Source organism: Alternaria rosae (genome assembly GCF_020736505.1).
Source record: "Alternaria rosae strain MPI-PUGE-AT-0040 chromosome Unknown BKA58scaffold_2, whole genome shotgun sequence".
NCBI classification, from domain to species: domain Eukaryota; kingdom Fungi; phylum Ascomycota; class Dothideomycetes; order Pleosporales; family Pleosporaceae; genus Alternaria; species Alternaria rosae.
The window spans coordinates 1,796,600-1,815,398 of record NW_025763571.1 but is presented as its reverse complement, the minus strand read 5'-3'; the positions used below and the strand labels follow the sequence as shown (position 1 = coordinate 1,815,398).

At 52.7% G+C, this 18,799-nt stretch overlaps 7 protein-coding genes across 7 annotated transcripts; 4 read left to right on the top strand and 3 right to left on the bottom strand.

Moving 5' to 3' along the window:
- Positions 1–368: 368 nt before the first annotated feature.
- BKA58DRAFT_89898 (phosphate-repressible phosphate permease) lies at positions 369–2,810 on the top strand. The gene is made up of 4 exons (XM_046176139.1): positions 369–1,053; positions 1,100–2,243; positions 2,299–2,533; positions 2,582–2,810. Exons 1-4 carry the CDS (start codon positions 762–764, stop codon positions 2,654–2,656), a joined length of 1,746 nt encoding a protein of 581 aa, XP_046028987.1. The 5' UTR covers positions 369–761; the 3' UTR covers positions 2,657–2,810.
- Positions 2,811–3,919: 1,109 nt separating this feature from the next.
- On the bottom strand, positions 3,920–6,082 carry BKA58DRAFT_89869 (Cation/H+ exchanger). The gene is made up of 3 exons (XM_046176138.1): positions 5,766–6,082; positions 5,536–5,691; positions 3,920–5,468 (listed from the first exon to the last, which is right to left on the bottom strand). Exons 1-3 carry the CDS (start codon positions 5,818–5,820, stop codon positions 4,075–4,077), a joined length of 1,605 nt encoding a protein of 534 aa, XP_046028986.1. The 5' UTR covers positions 5,821–6,082; the 3' UTR covers positions 3,920–4,074.
- An 862-nt stretch (positions 6,083–6,944) lies between these two features.
- On the top strand, positions 6,945–10,166 carry BKA58DRAFT_306883 (uncharacterized protein; the record flags this gene model as incomplete). The annotated part of the gene is made up of 1 exon (XM_046167133.1): positions 6,945–10,166. The coding sequence occupies one exon, from the start codon at positions 6,945–6,947 to the stop codon at positions 10,164–10,166; it is 3,222 nt and encodes a 1,073-aa protein (XP_046028985.1).
- A 947-nt stretch (positions 10,167–11,113) lies between these two features.
- Positions 11,114–12,677, bottom strand: BKA58DRAFT_417740 (uncharacterized protein). Its single transcript, XM_046172648.1, has 3 exons — positions 12,506–12,677; positions 12,240–12,445; positions 11,114–12,188 (listed from the first exon to the last, which is right to left on the bottom strand). Exons 1-3 carry the CDS (start codon positions 12,582–12,584, stop codon positions 11,184–11,186), a joined length of 1,290 nt encoding a protein of 429 aa, XP_046028984.1. The 5' UTR covers positions 12,585–12,677; the 3' UTR covers positions 11,114–11,183.
- Positions 12,678–12,834: 157 nt separating this feature from the next.
- On the top strand, positions 12,835–13,771 carry BKA58DRAFT_435865 (uncharacterized protein; the record flags this gene model as incomplete). The annotated part of the gene is made up of 2 exons (XM_046173375.1): positions 12,835–13,693; positions 13,743–13,771. 2 exons carry the CDS (start codon positions 12,835–12,837, stop codon positions 13,769–13,771), a joined length of 888 nt encoding a protein of 295 aa, XP_046028983.1.
- A 1,052-nt stretch (positions 13,772–14,823) lies between these two features.
- BKA58DRAFT_435864 (uncharacterized protein) lies at positions 14,824–15,935 on the top strand (the record flags this gene model as incomplete). The annotated part of the gene is made up of 3 exons (XM_046173374.1): positions 14,824–15,049; positions 15,101–15,604; positions 15,664–15,935. The coding sequence occupies 3 exons, from the start codon at positions 14,824–14,826 to the stop codon at positions 15,933–15,935; spliced, it is 1,002 nt and encodes a 333-aa protein (XP_046028982.1).
- A 1,383-nt stretch (positions 15,936–17,318) lies between these two features.
- On the bottom strand, positions 17,319–18,783 carry BKA58DRAFT_89774 (pyridoxal phosphate-dependent transferase). The gene is made up of 2 exons (XM_046176137.1): positions 18,665–18,783; positions 17,319–18,608 (listed from the first exon to the last, which is right to left on the bottom strand). Exons 1-2 carry the CDS (start codon positions 18,695–18,697, stop codon positions 17,439–17,441), a joined length of 1,203 nt encoding a protein of 400 aa, XP_046028981.1. The 5' UTR covers positions 18,698–18,783; the 3' UTR covers positions 17,319–17,438.
- Between the last annotated feature and the right edge of the window lie 16 nt (positions 18,784–18,799).

Sequence of the window (18,799 nt, the reverse complement as noted above, 5' to 3'; positions counted from 1 at the left end):
ACGTCTTCAGAGCAGGTGAACACGTCTTAGAATTACTTCGAAACTGCCCGGACCATTGCAGTGGAATTTTCCGCAGACAGAGCCATGCAGCTGCGTCAGCTGCGTCAGCTGTGACGCCATCGCGAGTGCCATTCCACCGACTCCACCTTCCCTTCAAGCTCGCAACCGCATCCAGCAGCCACCCTTATACATCGCAATGTCGCCTGTCGCCAGCGATTCGATGCCAGTTCTCTCTACATTCTGGACCAGACTTCTGGTGGCGCCTTCCGCTGTGCCAGAACACGGCCGCTCCCAACAGCTACTCTGATTGATCCCACAGCTGCCATCTCAAGACAAGGCCCCGTAGCCATCTCGGAGCACGCGCGGTCTTGATAGCCAACTGCTTCAATGCGTGTCTCAGTCGTACAAGCCTATTGGCTGAAAAGTCTTGCAGCTTGGGGGCCCTCCAAGGCGGAGACAAGACAGCGGAATCTCTGGGCAAGTCTCATGCACTTGGCGGAGCCTCACCATCAGCAAGAACATGGTGGTAACACCGCGCCCCAGTGGCCGAAATTCATATATGTGCCATCCCAGCCGTCGCCAGACACTCGGCGCCTACCTTGCCATATCTTGTCTTCTGGGCGACTCTGGTCACCCCAAGCTCGGCATCAAGCCGACGCCCTGCACTGCCATGTGCTACATGTACTCTGATCATATAAGACTAGCCATGGTCCCAGGAACCAGGGTTCTGTCAAACACATCTTTGCAACTGCACACTCAAGATGGCGTCTCCAGTCACAGCCAAGTATGATTGGATTCTTGCAATCACCACCATTGCCTTTGTGTTCTCCGCCTTCGGAAATGGCGCCAACGATGTCGCCAACGCATATGCCACTTCGGTCGCCGCCCGTACCTTGACTATGGTTCAGGTTGGACCCCTTGCGGTGGTAACGGAATTCATCGGCGCTGTTGCACTCGGAGCCCGTGTGACCTCAACCATCAAGAACGGCATCATCTCCATCTCCCGCTTCGAGGGCAATCCAGGTGCGCTCATGTTGGCCATGGGCTGTGCTGGTGAGTTTTTTGATTGATGTAAAGAGCTTGAGCTAAATATGAACAGAGGTCGGCAGTGCCTTTTGGCTCATGCTAGCTACACATCTAGGAATGCCAGTGTCCACTACCCAAACGGTAGTAGGCGCTCTCATTGGAGTCGGATTCGCTAGCCAGGCTTCTGTCAAATGGGCGTGGGAGTCTGGCTCAGTATCACAGGTTGCTGCTTCTTGGGCTATCGCCCCTCTGATTGCTGGTGCCTTCTCAGCCATCATCTTCGGCACCGTCAAGTACTCGGTTCTCGAACGCAAAGACCCTTTCAAGCACGCCATGCGCCTCATCCCTGTCTATTTCGCCATGACAGGAGCTATCTTAGCTCTCTTTATTGTCGTTGAAGCGCCCACTGCACCCTCCCTCGAAGAATTCGGAGCTGGCAAGGCTGCTGGCATCATCTTGGGAGTCTTCTTTGGATGCTTGGCGATCTGCTATATTTTCTTCATCCCATTCTTCAAGCGCAAGCTCATCATGAAAGACCCCCGTGTTCGGATCTGGCACGTCGTCTTGGGCCCCTTGCTTCTCAAAGAGGGCACTACTCTGTTCTGGCCAGGCAAAGGCAACGAATACGTCACCGATTACTACGAGGACGCCTACGGCGAAGTGCATGCTGGAACCAACACAAAGCATGCCATCGCCAGTCCCGCCAACGACGACGACATCAAGAAAGTAGATGCTGCATCGCCATCCGGTTCGACCAAGGACGGTGGCGTCCTTCCCAGCGACCCCGAAAAGACACGCGTTGAAGAAAGCACCAGTGCGCCGGCCCGAAAACTGAAGACTCCGGAGCCCTACGAACGCTGGATCGTCCCTGTCAAGCATCTCTCATGGGTTAACCCTCAGAAATGGTGGGCATACACCAAGTTCGTTTTCCTCAGAGGTGTGACCTGCGACGTCATCACCCACGACAATGATCTCTTGCGCGCCATTCACTCCAAAGCCATCCGCTACGATGTTCGCGTCGAACATTTGTGGACGTACTGTCAGGTTGTATCAGCTATGATGATGTCCATCGCTCACGGCTCCAATGATGTGGCCAACGCTGTCGGACCGTGGGCTGCTGTCTATCAGACATACTTAGCTGGAGAGGTTGCTACACGCTCGCCTACCCCCGTTTGGTTCTTGGTCGTAGCTGGTCTTCTGCTTGGTCTCGGTTTCTGGTAAGTAAAGTTCTTGTACAAACTGCATGTGATATATATACTGACTGAACATTAGGTTCTACGGATACCACATCGTTCGTGCCCTTGGTAACAAGATCACTCAGATGTCGCCCACTCGCGGTTTCTCTGTCGAACTAGGCGCTGCTGTTACCGTCTTGCTAGCTTCCCGACTTGGTCTTCCAGTGTCAACCACACAATGTCTGACTGGTTCAGCGGTCGGTGTGGCTTTGATGAACTACGATCTTGGTGCCGTCAACTGGCGCCAACTCGCTTTCATCTTCTCAGGATGGGTTAGTTGTATCCCCCACGCTCTAGCTCTTCGTCTCTAACAATCCCAGGTCATGACCCTACCCGCCGCCGGTCTTGTCTCTGGCCTTTTGTGCGTCATGGCACTCAACGCACCTAGCTTCTGATCGGATCCATGATGAGGCGACTCCTGAAGTTTTTTCCGTTTCGTGTTTTCTCGAGAGCACATCTTTGTAATATAAATTGCAAAGGCGCAGGCAAATTTCCGCCGACTAAGGGTATTAGTTAGTTCAATCATTAATATTTGTTTCTCGCATTATGTACATATATACCATCCAACTCGTTCTGTCGGAGTGTTCCAGAGATTGGTACTGTCTTGCTGCCCACGATGCCAGGGAACACTTGACATGCCAAAAAGATGACGTCTATCACCCCAACAATACTCATCCATTCCGCCCTCCCTTGACTCTGTTCCTACATAAACCCTGGGATCCAACGACTCCTCACCCTCCCCACGTACGCCAAATACTCCTTTCTAACCCCCTCCTCTGTCTTCTCCCCACGCACACTCCCCTCATCCTTCAAAAAGTGCTTTTCCTCCAGCACTGCCCCTCTCCTATACAGCCACAAGAGTACCAGGACCGCGACCACCAGCCTCGCACTACGGACTGGCATGGGTATCCACGCGCCACTAACATCATTTCAGTGGGAGAAGTAGGCCGGCAGACACGCTACCAAAATATACAACACAGCGCCCACCCACCCCAACGCATAAGACACATACGTCGGATGCCGGATATACGCAGACGGCCTTGTGTCAACAACGTATCGCGGTGTTACCCTCCGCAAGATTACAGCGAACGTACGGGGGCGCGTCGTCAGCGCCATCTATGTAAACAATAGTACGCTGCAGAGGAAGAAAGCGGATGCCATTGTTGTACCCAGGCTTGTGGTAGTTGGAGTTCAGATTGGGGGTTTGGGGGAAAAAAGAAGAGCGGTACTGCAGATAACGCTTCCGCTACAGACGAGAAGAGTGCGAGTAGGTGGATGGAATAGGGATACACGAGGCCGGAGGGTGGGTGTAGGAAGTGGATGTTTAATGCGTAGAAGCGGGTGGCTAGGAAGGCGAGGTAGAGGATACGTGGGAGAAGTATGTGCTTTTTTTTTTTTTTTTTTTTTTTTTTGCAGTCTTGGTTGAGGTGTGCGATTGGGGTTACGACGGGAAATTGCTTTGGGGTGTTCTGGTGGAAAGAGGTAGCTTCGGAAACCTTGAATTAGAACTCCATTCTTGTTTGGAATTCCCTTTGGACATATGCGGGGTTCTTATGTCACGTTCAATTTGGATATGCAGTCTTGCAGAATCATTGTCGTACAACATTCGCTATCTTAAACCATGCATGAACAGCCGATCTTTCAGATAACACGGTTGTGGCAGAGAGAACGTGTTCGACTAGTCGCAGTGGTAAGCTGTAGTTCATACCTTACTATACGATACTTCTTATATAAACATTATGTAACATGCGATAACGCGATAAATCTACTTTTGCCTTTCTTAAAAATCCTCATTTCTCATACAGCTCTTCGATCAACCCATGCGACTATTACGGTGCGCCTCCATCCTCGCTTCTCCCTCTTCCTGCATCTGATCATTCATACGCGACTCTCTCCTCCTGTTCATCTCTTCCTCGATAGCCTGGTTTGGGCCTGGAACCAAGCCCCAAGGTCCTTTGCCGATCTTCTTACCCCTGTATTTGACGGCCAAACCGACGCACACAGGCCCAATAATTGTGTTCAGCAAGATGGCCCATATGGCTGTTATGAATCCCTCCGCAGAGACATATGGTGTGTTGTTGTACCCGATTTCCACAATTAGTAGACCGATCTCTCCACGGGCGACCATGGCCATGCCCAACAGGAGCATGGGCGAGACGGCGGACTGTACCGCGGCTTTGCGGGTGGGTGAGTAGGGCGACGAGGTGACTTTCTCGAGGGTGTTTCCATTCTCGGCCGCGGATTCTTGGTTTTGTACTTCTTGTGCTTTCTGGGGATCATGCTTTGCGGCACCCCAGATTGGAATCCATACACCGACGAGCGCCTTACCTACCAGCATGAGTAGGGTGTATACGACGCCTTTCCAGATGGCTTCCCCAGTCCAAAGATCCAGGAAAGGAATCGCAAATCCTATGCTAGCAAAGAAGAGAGGTCCAAGTACATACTGCTGCGCGTCCAAGCAATATACTTCAAAGGTGTGCACAAAGGTCGGGGACTTGTCTTTGGAGCGCTCGCCTTCTTCGCGGCTCATGACCACAAAGGGGCCTTCTGGGTGCGTAGATGGGAGATACGTCAAGAAAGCGCCGGCGAGGAAAGCTCCAAAAAGGATGGAGGTCCCTGCGAAAGCAGCGATTGAGATGAAGGCAGATAATACCAGGATCATCAACATAATGTTTGACAAGTGGTCGAACTTGTGAAAATGCCTCTCAACGTATCTTCGAAACAGAGGCGCAAAGAACCATTTGGTGAGGACTGGGGTAAGTATTGCCATGGCCGCGGATGCGAGAATAGGCCGGCCGATCAACCATCCCAAGTTGACGTTGCCTCCGGACGCGACATCGCCTAGATCGTGGATGACACTGGACATGACAAGACCGGTCACATCGTCAATGACGGCCGCGCTGACGAGTACAGCGCCGACTTTGGTTTGGCTGAGATCGACGTCCTTGGAGGCGCTTGAGATAACGGCAAACGTGGTGCCCAGGCTCGTCGTGCTCAGAGCAGCGCCGATGATGAAGGTCTCGACAGCGCCATAGCCGAACCCAAGATACAGCAAGAGGTAGCTGAAACCTATTGGACACAGTACGCCTGTGGCAGCCCCACAGATCGACAGCGTGAAGTTGGCCTTGAGCAGGTCAAGGCGAGTGCTCAAACCGCCCTCGAAGATAATCAAGATCAAGCCAATGTAGCCAAGATATAGAAACGTCTCTAAATACCGGGGCGCAGAGTCAGTAAATGTCGCAAATGGGGCTTTTTCTGCAGCAGGGACGCGTACCAGCCCAATCATGTTCGAGGATATTTGCCAACGGCTCGCCATATATGATACCAACCGCAATCGGACCAATGATGCCGGCACGGATGACCTTGGCCGAAACGTACTCCGCGAGCCATAAGAAGGTGAAGAAAGATACCAGGATAAGAATTTCGACGACTTAAGCTTGCGTTAGTTGAGATCGACGTTTCGGGGTATGCAGGTGCTGAACGATTGTGACTGGGAGCGCTTACTTTCGGGCTCGTGATACTGCAAGAACGGCGCGGCGTCGGGATTCGAGGACGACATGCTACACAGACAGGGTGATACAGTGTCTGGACTCGAGGCTGGGAGGGCAGCAAGCAATAGCTAAGCCCGTGAGAAGGCTGGGCTCGAGAACACAATCGGCAGACCCTGGCGTGCCATGACGACGTCATGTCAAAGCCGCGGCCATCACGGCGTAGAACTCTTTCGAGCCACGGCGCTATCAATCACCTCAACGGCCAAGCCCACGTGCAGGGCCCATAGAGACATCTCGCCCCGTATCTCGCCCAGTTCGCAGTACATCTACACGCGGCTCCGGCATGTCGCTCCACACATTTCTTCACCACCAGGTCCGTGCACCGGGGAATCTCCGCTGGATCTCGACTCCGCCAGGCTGCACGATGCTCCGCATACGACCATTCACATCGCGTCAAGACAAGGCTTAGACAAGGCTTGAGTCTGCGAAACGCCTATCGTCTGCTCCACCGCGGTGTTGAAACGGAAAGTTCTGCAGGTGACGAGTCGAACAGGCAGGTTCAAGAAGATCCTGAGGCCTGCCAAGGCCAGGAATGCCGCATACCCGATTTACCACTGCAAACCCCGGTAACGTGATGAGCACTCAATGGCTGTCTTCACTGCCAAGGGTGGAGAAAAGTTTGCGCGCTAGCTTGGCATTCGCCTCCAGAATCGACCTTGGCGAACTGACGAGCTTGGCATGTCTCTGGAGAACCGACATTCTTCACCGACATCCCTACCAGTCAACATATATCTTCAAGACGCCTGAGACCTTTCCTTCTCTTCCTCACCACCTGTTGTCGGTACCACCTCGTTCTAGTTTGACGTTTGCTCCCAACTTGCCAACTCTTTCCCTCGTCATCTTCCATCCGCAACCCCACCCTCACAAACCCTACAACTCGCCAATCACGGCGTAAATCTGGAGGAGTCTGACCCCCGCCCCCTCCTGAGGTCCTCTATGCATACCACAATCAACACCCAATCCAATAAAATTGTCCACGTGGATATAATCCGCGGGGCCAGAGTACGCAGAAGACTAGAACGCTGATTGCTGTCTTGACTTGCCGATATCCGTATCATATCAACCCATATTTACAACCCGAAGACCGAACATCCAACAACCAACTCTTTTGAGCCCTACACACTCTTCCATCATGGGGAAGAAAGAAACGACCCTCGAGGGTCACGTCAGTGGACAATGCAACAAGCCAATGTCCGCGCCGGCTCACAGCCTTACGCTGGAGCAAGTCAAGACCGAGCTGAAGACCGATGAATGGCATGGTCTTGATGACTCCGAAGCCAAGCGTCGTGTCGAAGACTATGGCGCCAACGAACTTGGAGAAGCTGAGAGCGTCTCCCCAGTCAAGATTCTCATCGCGCAGGTCGCCAACGCTATGACACTAGTCCTCATCATGGCCATGGCTGTCAGTTTCGGTATCAAGTCCTGGATCGAAGGTGGTGTCGTTGCCTTCGTTATTGGTCTCAACATCGTCGTCGGTTTCTTCCAGGAATGGTCCGCTGAGAAGACCATGGACTCCCTACGCTCTCTCAGTTCGCCTACTGCCCGTCTCATCCGCGGTGGTCAGCAAGTTACCATTCCTTCCGCCGATGTTGTTCCTGGAGATGTCATCGAAGTCAAGGTTGGAGACACCATTCCCGCCGACATCAGGGTCTTTGATGCCGTGAACTTCGAGACCGATGAAGCCCTGCTTACCGGAGAGTCTCTGCCTGTCCGCAAGCAAGAGGATGCCACTTTCGAAGAGAAGACTGGTCCCGGAGATCGTCTCAACGTTGCCTACAGCTCTTCCTCGGTCACCAAGGGCCGAGCTAAGGGAATCGTTTTCGCGACCGGTGCCTACACCGAAATTGGTGCTATCGCTGCTCAGCTCCGCGAGACCAAGTCCAAAGTTCGACCTGTCAAGCGAAAGGAGAACGGAAAGGCAAAGCCCCACCGTTACCTCGAGGCTTACACTCTTACTACTACCGACGCGATTGGTCGCTTTTTGGGTCTCAACGTCGGAACGCCTCTCCAGAAGAAGCTTTCCAAGCTTGCCGTTCTGCTCTTCTTCATCGCCGTCGTTTGTGCCATCATCGTCCTGGCAGCCAACGAGTTCAGCTCTCGCCAGGAAGTCATCATCTACGCTGTCGCTACCGGCTTGTCCATGATTCCAGCTAGTTTGGTAGTTGTGCTTACAATCACCATGGCAGCGGGTACAAAATCCATGGTTAAGCGCAATGTCATCGTCCGAAACCTGAAGTCCCTTGAGGCTCTCGGTGGTGTTACCGACATTTGCTCTGACAAGACCGGGACGCTTACGCAGGGTAAAATGATTGCCCGTGGTGCCTGGATCCCAGGTGTTGGAACTTACACCATCGAAGATTCCACCGCTCCTCAGGATCCCACTGCTGGTCACGTGCGCTTTGGTTCCGCAGCTCCTAGCCAGATGGACCTCAAGTCCGGAGGCGAGGCGTGCGGCGAACGTCTCGGCGTCGAGAAGCTTGAAGGCCACAACATCGAGGGTTTCGGCGAATTTCTCAAGGTCGCGTCTTTGGCCAACTTGGCTGCCGTCAAGCAGAACAACGAAGGCGCCTGGGAGGCTCATGGTGATCCCACCGAAATCGCTATCCAGGTTTTCGCCTCCCGGTTCGGCATGAACCGCAGCCATCTCGTCAAGGGTGACTCTGCTACGTGGGAGGACCTTGTTGAGCTTCCCTTCGATTCCGACGTCAAGCGCATGTCAGTCATCATGAAGCACAGCTCCGGAAACTACGCTTTCACCAAGGGTGCCGTCGAGCGCGTTATCCAGAGCTGTACCACCTACCTCGCCGACGGCAAGGAGCAATCCCAACCCATTACCGACGAGTTCCGTGAGGAGATTCTTGCCCACATGCAAGCTCTTGCCAGTCTCGGTCTCCGTGTCTTGGCTTTGGCCAGCAAGAAGTACCCCGGCGAAGTTGAGAAGGGTGCTGAAGTTGCCCGTACCTCTGTCGAATCCGACCTTGTCTTCCGTGGTCTCATCGGTCTTTATGACCCTCCTCGTCCCGAATCCGCTGTCGCTGTCCGCCAATGCCACGAGGCTGGTATTGAGGTCCACATGTTGACTGGTGACCATCCGGAGACAGCGAAGGCCATTGCCATCGAAGTTCACATCCTGCCATCGGCCGACCGCTACAAGAAGATTTCTGCCGACATCGCCAAGTCGCTGGTTATGACCGCTTCTGAGTTTGACGAACTCACTGACGACCAAGTCGATGAGCTCCCAGTGTTGCCTTTGGTTGTAGCCCGTTGTGCGCCTAGCACCAAGGTCCGCATGATCGAAGCTCTTCACCGTCGCGGCCGGTTCTGCGCTATGACTGGTGACGGTGTCAACGATTCTCCTTCGCTGAAGCGCGCCGACGTTGGTATTGCCATGGGTCAAGCCGGTTCAGACGTCGCCAAGGAAGCCTCCGATATCGTGCTCACAGACGACAACTTCGCATCCATTCTCGCTGCCATTGAAGAAGGTCGCCGTATCTTCGACAACATTCAGAAGTTCGTGCTGCACGTCTTGGCTGAGAACGTCGCTCAGGCTGGTACGCTTCTCGTTGGTCTTGCCTTCAAAGACAGGACTGGTCTTTCCGTTTTCCCTCTCGCGCCCGTACAGGTTGTGTGGATTATCATGGCCACGTCTGGATTGCCAGACATGGGTCTTGGTTTCGAACGCGCTGTCCCTGATATCCTGAACCGCCCACCTCAATCCCTCAAGACGGGTATCTTCACCATGGAGTTCCTTGTCGACATGGTTGTCTATGGTCTCTGGATCACGCTTCTCTGCTTGGCCAGTTTCGTGCTCGTCGTCTTCGGATTCGGTGACGGAGAGCTCGGCACAGGTTGCAACGAGACTTACTCGGAGCAGTGTGAGTTGGTTTTCCGTGCCCGTGCCTGCACATTCGCCTGTCTGACATGGTTCGCGCTCTTCCTCGCATGGGAGATGGTTGATATGCGTCGCTCTTTCTTCCGCATGCAGCCTGGCAGCAAGCGCTACTTCACCCAGTGGATGATCGATGTATGGAGGAACCAGTTCCTCTTCTGGGCCATTATGATCGGCTTCGTCCTCCTTTTCCCCCTCATCTACATCCCGGTTCTCAACACGGTTGTGTTCAAGCACGCGCCCATCGACTGGGAGTGGGGTATCGTCTTCATCGAGACCGGTATCTTCTTTGCCGGTATCGAGTTCTGGAAGTGGTGCAAGCGCATCTACTTCCGCCGTATGGCAGCCAAGCACGGTAATGGAAAGGTCGACAAGAACATGGAGATTGAGGACCGTGTCTTTGGTCGCTACTACAGCCGCGACTCTTCTGTCGCTGGCAGCGAGAACATGCAGGAGAAGGCTTAAAGCCAAGTTTATGGAGGAACTGTATAAAGTATAGTATGTTAGGATGGAGAGGCCTTGCTAAGGGCATGCAAGGAGGGTTTCTTGCTCTCTAAGAGCAGAATACCTGCCTAGCACAAAAGTTAGTTACATAGAATGCTTAGACACGACCACGACAACGTGCATTACGATCCTTAGAGATAATAAAGAAAATTACCTCATCATATATTCTGTCTTCTCCATCTTTTGAATTGCAGTGCGTGACTTCCTTCGAATTGTTACCACTGCCAGTAGAACCGAAGGAATTCCCTTCTGGCGCTCGGATGCCGCGCTAACCACTTCTGGTGTGACAATTAGCATCAAACATGGAAGGAACAAATGTGCAAGTGCAATAGTCGAGATTGTATCCAACGTTCTTTTTTCATGGGCGGTCTTTCGTATATGAACGTTCTGAATGAGGCGCAGCCGCCGAATACTTGAAAGTAGACTGCGGCATTTTGTGTTGGTGCGACACGAAGGTAGGTTTGCGGCATTTTACTTTACCCCGACACCTTACCTACAAACTCTCCGCACCAGGCCGGCAAAAGAGGAGATCGTCAAGAACACAATGTGCGCAGCGAATCGCGGGATATGATGGAAACAAGAGGGGTGTGCATGGGTGGCTTGAGTTCTGTATGGGAAGTACCGCGCAAGGAAGCCACGACTTCCCGACTTTGAGGGGTGGGTTACCTAGGAAGAAACGGAGACAGAAGCTACACGGGATAGTTTACAATAGGAACAAGTATAAATCATTCGTCTAAAAATTGGTATTCGTCATGGAAGTGTAATGGGAATGGCTACCTGCCGGCACCTCTCTACCCTCCCAAACAGGTAGGTAGAGATACAATATCACGCCAACCTAGGAAAAAACTGAACAGCCTGGAGCCTACGTTGACGTTGGACCACCTACTTTGCAAGTTTTTGTTTTGATGTAGTCTGCAGACCTGTTCAGTTTTTTTCTTGAATGAGGTTATATGATACAAATCGCGCAATGATCTTCCTCTAAACGACCAATCGCCCTGGCTCAACCTCAAGCACCGTCTTGACGCGCTCGAGGAAGACGCGACCGCGCTTCTCGTCGCCCTTGGGTACGCTCACGCTGAATACGTTGAGGGGTCCTGCGACACCTGCGGCGCCTGAAACGGACTTCTTAGCAGAGATCTTCGTGCCAGCTAGCATGTCGAGGATATCCGACTTTGGTGCTGGGGCGCGCTTGCTGGGGATGGTGGTGGGTGGTAGCGCGGTAACTTCTGGGACGAAGTTGCCCCGCGAGTACTTCGATGATACCTTGTCGAGACCTAGGACTGCGTTGAATAGCTCGTCGGCGGTTGGCTTTGCGACCTTGGATCGGGGGAGGTCTTCGTTGGCAAGCTCGGCGGCGCGCGCGACGAAGGTTGATAGAGGGAGGAAGACGCCTATTGAGTCCTTGACGCGCTTCTGGCATTCCATTACTGCGGTAAGGGAGACGGGTAGTGCTACCTCGATAGGGAGGTCCTCAACGACTGTTGGGGCTTCGGCTGCAGGCTTCTTTGGTGCCTCCTTCTTAGGCATGGGCTTGATGTTGGAGAGGTCGAGGTGCGACAGCTTTGTGAAGCGACTCGCCAGCTCCGAAGGGTATGAGTTCTCGATCTGACCAACGTATGCGAGCACGTCTCCCTTAAGCAGCCTGCCGCCAGGACCGGTCGCGGGAATCTTGTCAGCCTCCTCCTTTGGCAGGCCATTGACTTCGAGCAAGTGTTGTACGGATGGGTATAGCGGGTACGTTTGCTTGGAGGCCTTGCCGCTGATGGCTTTCTTCGAGGCATCGGATTTGGCAGGCGGGGCAGAGGTTCGCTCCTCCTTTGGTACCGGCGCAGGCTCTTTCTTGGATTCTTTGGGCGCTTCGGCCTCTTTCTTAGGCGCGTGGCTCTCTTCTGCGGGTATCTCGAGGGTGGAAAGGTCGTCGCCGGGCTCTGCTGTGACGGCTATCCGTGTGCCGACCTGGACTGCTTTGGAACCGTCTTGGACCTGGAGTCCTTGTTAGCCATGTTTTGATCCAACAGCATTTCTCCTACGTACAGTAATCTTTGCCAAGATACCGTCATCCTGCGCTTCGACGTCCATCTGCGCCTTGTCCGTCTCGATCTCGAGCAGCACGTCGCCGGCGGAGAAAGAGTCTCCCTCCTTGATCTTCCAGCTCGCAATGTTGCCCTCGGTCATGGTCGGTGAAAGCGCAGGCATGTTGAAGTTTTGCGCAGCGAGCGAAGCCTGACTTGAGTGAAGTCCTGGCCATCATGTCAACAATTCTGTCCATTCTCCGGTGTTTTGAGCCTTCTCTTGCATACCTCTCCGGGCGCCATGGCTGCGCAACTGCTGCGAGGCAGCCCGCGCCGAGACCCTACATACCGCAGCGAGCGAAGCCATGGAAAATCAATTGACGGGCGGAGACAATGGCAGTGGGAGGGTGGTTGGCGACGGTGCTGATCTGCTGGCGGGAAATGTTGGGCGGAACAAGCTTCGGAGGTGTCGAGCGGGACGCGCTTGGGCCGCTTCTAGTTGGACTTTTTCCCGACATGTCGCGACGGCATCCACGCCCACATACTGACGCATTGACTTGCTGGAGTATGCTCGGTGTATAGCGCTGCATTTGAACCCCCGTATCACTGCACTCACAATGCCCGCCTTCTCCCGGGGCTTCGATGCCTTCATGCGCCAACACACCCTCCGCCTCCCCTCATCGCTCCGCGCCGCCCTCTTCGGAGCACGAGAATCGTTCTTCACACCCAGCACGATACGGACAATACGCCAGAATCGCTCTTTCACATCATCCGTCCTCCGACGCTACCAATATCCCAAGACCAACGTAGTCGCACCAAGACCCAGCTCATTCGTGAGCAACGACCCAGTCCTCCGCCAAGTAGTCCAAACCCGCCAGCCAGTCCTCCTCTACCAAGCGCCCAAGAACAAATGGTACTATCTGAAGGTGTACGGAACAGGAGCACTGTGGATCGGTGTTGGAGCATTCTCGATCAAGTTCAATGACGACATCAAAGACAACGGACTATCCTTCTTCGTCCGACCGACCTATGTCGTGGTAGGAGTGGGCTTCATCATCATCGGCTGCTACATCTGCACCGCGCCCAGCAACCGTATGCGCGCACTGGAAATCCTCCCAAGTCTGCAGGGCGGGCCCATGCAATTGCGCATGGTAGTCAAGCCGGTGCCGTGGCTGAAAGAGCGCGTCATATACACGGATTTGGGCAAAGCGACAATAAGTGAGAAGACGGAGCCTATGGTGGCAGAGTTGCTTGAGGCGGAACGGTTCAAGCGCCAGAAGCTGTGGGATGACTTGGGACATATGAACATTGCAGCGCGTGCTTGGGAGGGTTCTGCGCGCTGGGTGCATCAGAAATGGACTAACTTCTTTTTGAAGTTCAAGTTCGCCGTGCTGAGGTTCGGGATCGCCAAGGTCAAGGTGAGAGGTGATGAGTGGAAGATTGACTGCTCAGGCTACTTGCTCGAGAACGGCAAAGGTATGTCTATCTGGTTGCAATTCTGAGGTGGAATCTAACCAAGATGCAGCTGTGGACCGAATCATCCCCGAGGAATAAGCTCTCGCGCGCACGCACGAGGCGGTACTACAAAGCTGTTTCGAGGGACGAAAGTGTCTATCCCGCGACCATAGCCTCGCTGAGACGACCGAGGCGCTATTAGCACCACAGGTGGCTGCAACTCCTGCTGAAAATCAACTGTTGATATTACGGGACCGCGCACGACCTATTACGACCATGTACACGACTTGTATATAACGGCAAACCACTGTAGACTACTGTACGATACCAGTCCAGCACTAGTTGCAAAGGGCAATGCCATCAACATAACTTCAATGCGCAGCTTGTGGCTTAATATCGGGCAGCATATGCACCTCCTCGTCCCGTCGGTAGCTGTTTATATCTGGCCAAAGATTCGGAAGACTTTGACATCCACCCACTCATATCACGAGTGATTTGGTGTACACTTCTATTTATGTCTCTTTCTCCTGCAGCTTACTCTCTGCGTATTCGTCGAAAGCTTCTTGCAGACGCCCGCATCGGGATTCTGGACTATATGTACCCGCAAGGCTTAAGTGGGCTGCCATGTCCAAGGTGTGCGGGCTGACCAGCCCGCAGCGTAACCGCATCAACGAATAAGAAATCTCGGGTTCGGATCGCCCTCATATCCAGATTCATAGTGCCTACGCTGAAAGAAGTCTCTTTTGGTTTTGTGGCTTTCCGTTTATTGCAGGCACCTCATGTGTGGCTTGGCTGACTAACGAATCTGAAGTATGGAACAGCGCCAACTTTTGCACTGCCAGCTCTCCATTAAAATAATCTACGCTTGATCCGGACATGATTTGCACTGCCTGTCTGGCCCGAGGCGCGACGTGTGCCCTCCTCGAGATATGATCTGCTCATATCCTGGCCGCACAGCGAGTGTTCTTACCTTTCATACCTGTACGACGCTTCACTGACCATATAACCTGTTCATATCGAACAAGTTCAACAAAATTCGATAGAAAGTTACTCCCATCACGTAGGTGCTCGCCCTTCTGAGATCACTTCCTGTAATCTAGGTGTCCTTCACTGATGTCATACACCAGAGCACTCGCTCTCCACACACAATAATGTCTCGCTCGGCATCACGCTCGCATGCAACGGCCACTATAGCCGGTCCCAGACGTCCACCGACAAACACATATAGCGCCATATCAGCATCGGAGAACCTGGAACTTTGGAAGCTCAAAACCAAATGGCCTTCGAAAGGTCCCCGGTCTGAGGCATTGGTCAAGCGTAATTTTCGAGTCCACGTAGACCCGAAAGAATACAAAGATGAGAAGGGAGATTACCGATGTAAGTGGCTAGAGCTGTGGAGGTGAGCACATTGCTTATGGGCTCGTGTAGGCGTCGTCAAGCTCGAGATAATGGACAAAGATGGTCACGAGTTCGATGCTTCTGGTGGCCTCATAGGACCTTGGCTTGTCTCGACCTCGGCACACAACTTTATGAACGTTGGTGGGCCCAACTGTGTCTCCCGTGCTGTGTCTGTCAGAGCTTATATTGGGTACCACCTTCAAGGCTCTTCTAGAGGAATCAGGGTCCAAGAGCGCTTCTGCACAATGTTCATCGTGCGTCAAGAATGGGCCAAGTCTAAATTCACTTCTTCGCAAGACGACAGGGCTCTCGTCGTGCTCCAACACAGGTTCACGGAGGTCAAGCCAGCCTTGTACAAAGCCCCGTCGTTAGGGAAGTCAGATGTCCTCGTCGTTGGCTACCCCAGCGAAAACACACAGCAGGTCTACGATTCATGTAAGAATTGCCAGCAGGCTGGCTGCATGTACGTAGTGAAGGGCGAGGCTGAGCTCAAAGTCAGAAAGCTATTACAATATAAGCTATCGACCATGCCAGGTAAGTACCAACGCTGAAGGGCACGTCAACTTTCTACGCATACTAAAAGTAAGACGCAGGTAACTCTGGAGGTCCCGTGTTTCTCGACGAGATGCCCAGGACAGTCATAGCGACCCACACCGGCGAGGCCTCCGAAGCAGGGTTCAATTGCGCTACTCCAGTCGATGTCAACTTCATTGAGGCAGGCAAGGCTGCTTTGAAACAGCACCACTCGTCTCCTCATCGATACATGGTGATGCATCAACAAGCCGGCACTTCCACCTGGGTTCTCTTCCAACCGGAAACGGGATGCTCGAGCTACGATCCAGCATCCAGGACGTCTGGGCGCTGACATAGGATTGTCACCTCACAATTTCGCACATCGAAATCAAGCAGGCCCACGCAAGACTTCCTGAATGTGCTTCCTATGATAGAATAGAGGTAGACGGTCCCATCTCGTCCGGCTGCAGGCCACAGCATCATGGCCATATGTAACACAAGATGGCGACGGCAGAGTAAAGAAAACGATTACGTGATATGCTTGCTTCTCTCGCTTACGCCTTAGCCTAGAAACTTGCTCTTAACCTGCGCTCTGCGCACAGGAGAGAGGACAGGAATTATTCTCTTTCCCCTATATACAACTACCCTTACTAAACGTAGGAATATAGAGCTGTCCCCTACTATTCTCTCGTAGTGTGAAGCAAGTACTATTGCCTACAACTACTCCTTACACCATAGCGCTCATTATTCTAACAGACGTCTATCAAGGTGTCCTGACAGACCTCCGCGCCCTGCACCACGTCATGGCCACATACAACGGTGACTAAGCCCAAGTGCTGTTCTCTTTAATTCCCTTTCATGCACATCGAACATTGTCTTAATCTTATTCGGCGTCGGCGCATCGGTCCACTGTTATGATACCCCTTCCCCAGCTTCGTCAGCACGTTCTATGAAAGGAAAGGCTCGGGCTTAGGAACAAATTTGATTTACTTGCAGAGCTGACTTGATATCTCAAGAAAGCATCTGATAGTAGCGTATAAATAATACATTTTGACTGTTTTCAAGCAAACCATTCCTGTATATTAGAACCCTACATCCAACCAATACCCTGCACTCCCCTTCCCCTTATAGAACTGCGTAAAAGCCCCTGCCGTCGACCTATCACAGCTTTCGTCAGCAAACTCATCCCTCACCTCCATCATTCTCGCATTAGGGAATATGACTTACCCACGCATCTGCTCCTTATCCTTCGCCTTCTGCCAATCCTTCCAGCGCTCCTTTTCACTCAGTGTCGCATCTCGCCAGCGCTCTTTGCCTGGTTCTGCGGATTTGGAACGGCGGTGACTAGATGGAGAAGAGGAGGAGTGAATATGGAGTTTTGAACGCCATGATGAGGAGGATGAGGGGCGGTCTCGTGTTACTGTTGGGGGTTTTGATGCAGATGTGGATGTAGAGGTTGTTGAAACGCTTGTCACGTTTACGAGGGGTGTGGTAGAGTCTTTTTTCTCTTTGGAGGGGTCTGTCATTGTAGCTATCACAAGTTTTGTGTAGTTGGATGGGAGAAGCGCGGAGACGAAGATGCCAGGTAGTGCGGAGATAAGATGATGAGAGAGCATGTATTAGGGCATCACAGCATTTACTATCTATACAATCTCGGTAGGGTAAAAGCACGTTGATCACAGTCGTGGCTGTGAAGTCACACTTTGATACGGGCGTAAGGCGTCCACAGGGCTGAGTCCACTAGCCCCCAATCTTGTGGCTAGTGTGGCGCAGATGCTGTGGCTGTTTCGGACCGAGCAGTGATCTGCAAACGTATGTACTCCATGCAAAGCTTTCCTATTGACCATACAATACTCTACTCTGCCAAGTCCACCTCATCAAGATTCTTCCGTATAAACTTCGTCACGGCATCCAGCCCCTCCTTTACAACATCCGTCTGATTAACAAACCCAATTCTGACGTACCCCTTGAACTCCTCGCCGAAACAAGTACTACCAGGCACAAACATCACACCCGTAGCCTCCAGCAACTTCTTGCAAAAGTCTACAGAATCCACCGGCTTGCCTTCTCGGTGGAACTTGACGAAAGCCGTAGTGCCCGCAACAGGCTTCACCCACTCACACTCATCTTCGTTCTTGAGTTGGAACTTCTCCAGAAGTGCCAGGTTGGTTCTTGCGAGTTGGATGTTGCGGGCTAGCAAGCTGTGCACTGTTGATGAGTGAAGCGCGTAGGCTGCGATGGCTTCGTCGAAATAGGACACGGAGATTGTGGTGTAGTGCCGTGCTGAAGCGATCTTTTCAATAATTTCAGAGCTGCGAGATGCTATCCAGCCGATGCGGATACCTGCGAGGGAATAAGCTTTTGACATGGAGCCTGTGACGATGACGTTCTTGTAGCCCATAGACAGAAGGGAGGGAGGGAATTCTTTGTCTATGGGGATGATGGAATGGAATAGTGGGCGGTAGACTTCGTCACTCATGATGGTGATGTCCTTTTCGGTCGCGATGTCGATGAGCTCTTGGAGGAAGGTCTTGCCTAGGATGGCTCCGGTGGGGTTATTTGGGTTGTTGATGATGATGAGCTTGGTATTGGGCTTGATGAGCGACTTCAACTCGTCGATTGTTGGTACCCATTTGTTCTCTGGTGTTGCTTTCCAGAGGTCGACTTCAGCACCCAGCTGCTTGGGTACCTCGTAGAGGGACTGGTAGGTGGGGTAGTGGCAGATGACATGGTCTCCCGGTCCGGCGAGGGCGTATGCAGTCAGGTAATTTGCTTGGATGGCACCGGGAGTGATGAGGATGTTGTCTGGAGAGAGGGGGTTCGTGACCTTGGCAGAATACAGTCGTGCAAGATTGTTGCGTAGGTCGTCACTTCCTCTAATCGCCCCGTAGTTCAGGACACGCGAGGTGTCGAAAACCGGCTGATCTTTGTTCTCTGACAGCTCGCGTAGCTGATCGACGGAAATTGAGGCGCAACACGTCTCGGCGATGTTGTACCTGCATTTCGTCTCGTACGCATCCATCCACTGGGCATGTTAGTCATTTCCCCACGTGGAGTGCGAGATGCGGGGAATAGACATACGGATTCGACGGCGAATTCTTCAATCTTGACCATTTTTGGCTTGCAATGCAGAAGATGTTTCGTGACGGGCAGAAGAGCGTAAAAGAAAATTAGTGGATATAGTTTGGATGTCTCAAGGTAGCTTTGAAGATTGAC

Coding starts and splice junctions, on each gene's coding strand:
- BKA58DRAFT_89898 (XM_046176139.1), top strand. CDS start 762: ATGGCGTCTCCAGTCACAGCCAAGTATGATTGGATTCTTGCAATCACC. Junction 2,244..2,298: donor CTGCTTGGTCTCGGTTTCTG/GTAAGTAAAGTT, acceptor ACTGAACATTAG/GTTCTACGGATACCACATCG. Junction 2,534..2,581: donor CTTTCATCTTCTCAGGATGG/GTTAGTTGTATC, acceptor TAACAATCCCAG/GTCATGACCCTACCCGCCGC.
- BKA58DRAFT_89869 (XM_046176138.1), bottom strand. CDS start 5,820: ATGTCGTCCTCGAATCCCGACGCCGCGCCGTTCTTGCAGTATCACGAG. Junction 5,692..5,765: donor GCAGTATCACGAGCCCGAAA/GTAAGCGCTCCC, acceptor CGCAAGCTTAAG/TCGTCGAAATTCTTATCCTG. Junction 5,469..5,535: donor CCTCGAACATGATTGGGCTG/GTACGCGTCCCT, acceptor CCCGGTATTTAG/AGACGTTTCTATATCTTGGC.
- BKA58DRAFT_417740 (XM_046172648.1), bottom strand. CDS start 12,584: ATGGCTTCGCTCGCTGCGGTATGTAGGGTCTCGGCGCGGGCTGCCTCG. Junction 12,446..12,505: donor CAGCCATGGCGCCCGGAGAG/GTATGCAAGAGA, acceptor CATGATGGCCAG/GACTTCACTCAAGTCAGGCT. Junction 12,189..12,239: donor GTATCTTGGCAAAGATTACT/GTACGTAGGAGA, acceptor CAAGGACTCCAG/GTCCAAGACGGTTCCAAAGC.
- BKA58DRAFT_89774 (XM_046176137.1), bottom strand. CDS start 18,697: ATGGTCAAGATTGAAGAATTCGCCGTCGAATCC. Junction 18,609..18,664: donor AAGAATTCGCCGTCGAATCC/GTATGTCTATTC, acceptor TAACATGCCCAG/TGGATGGATGCGTACGAGAC.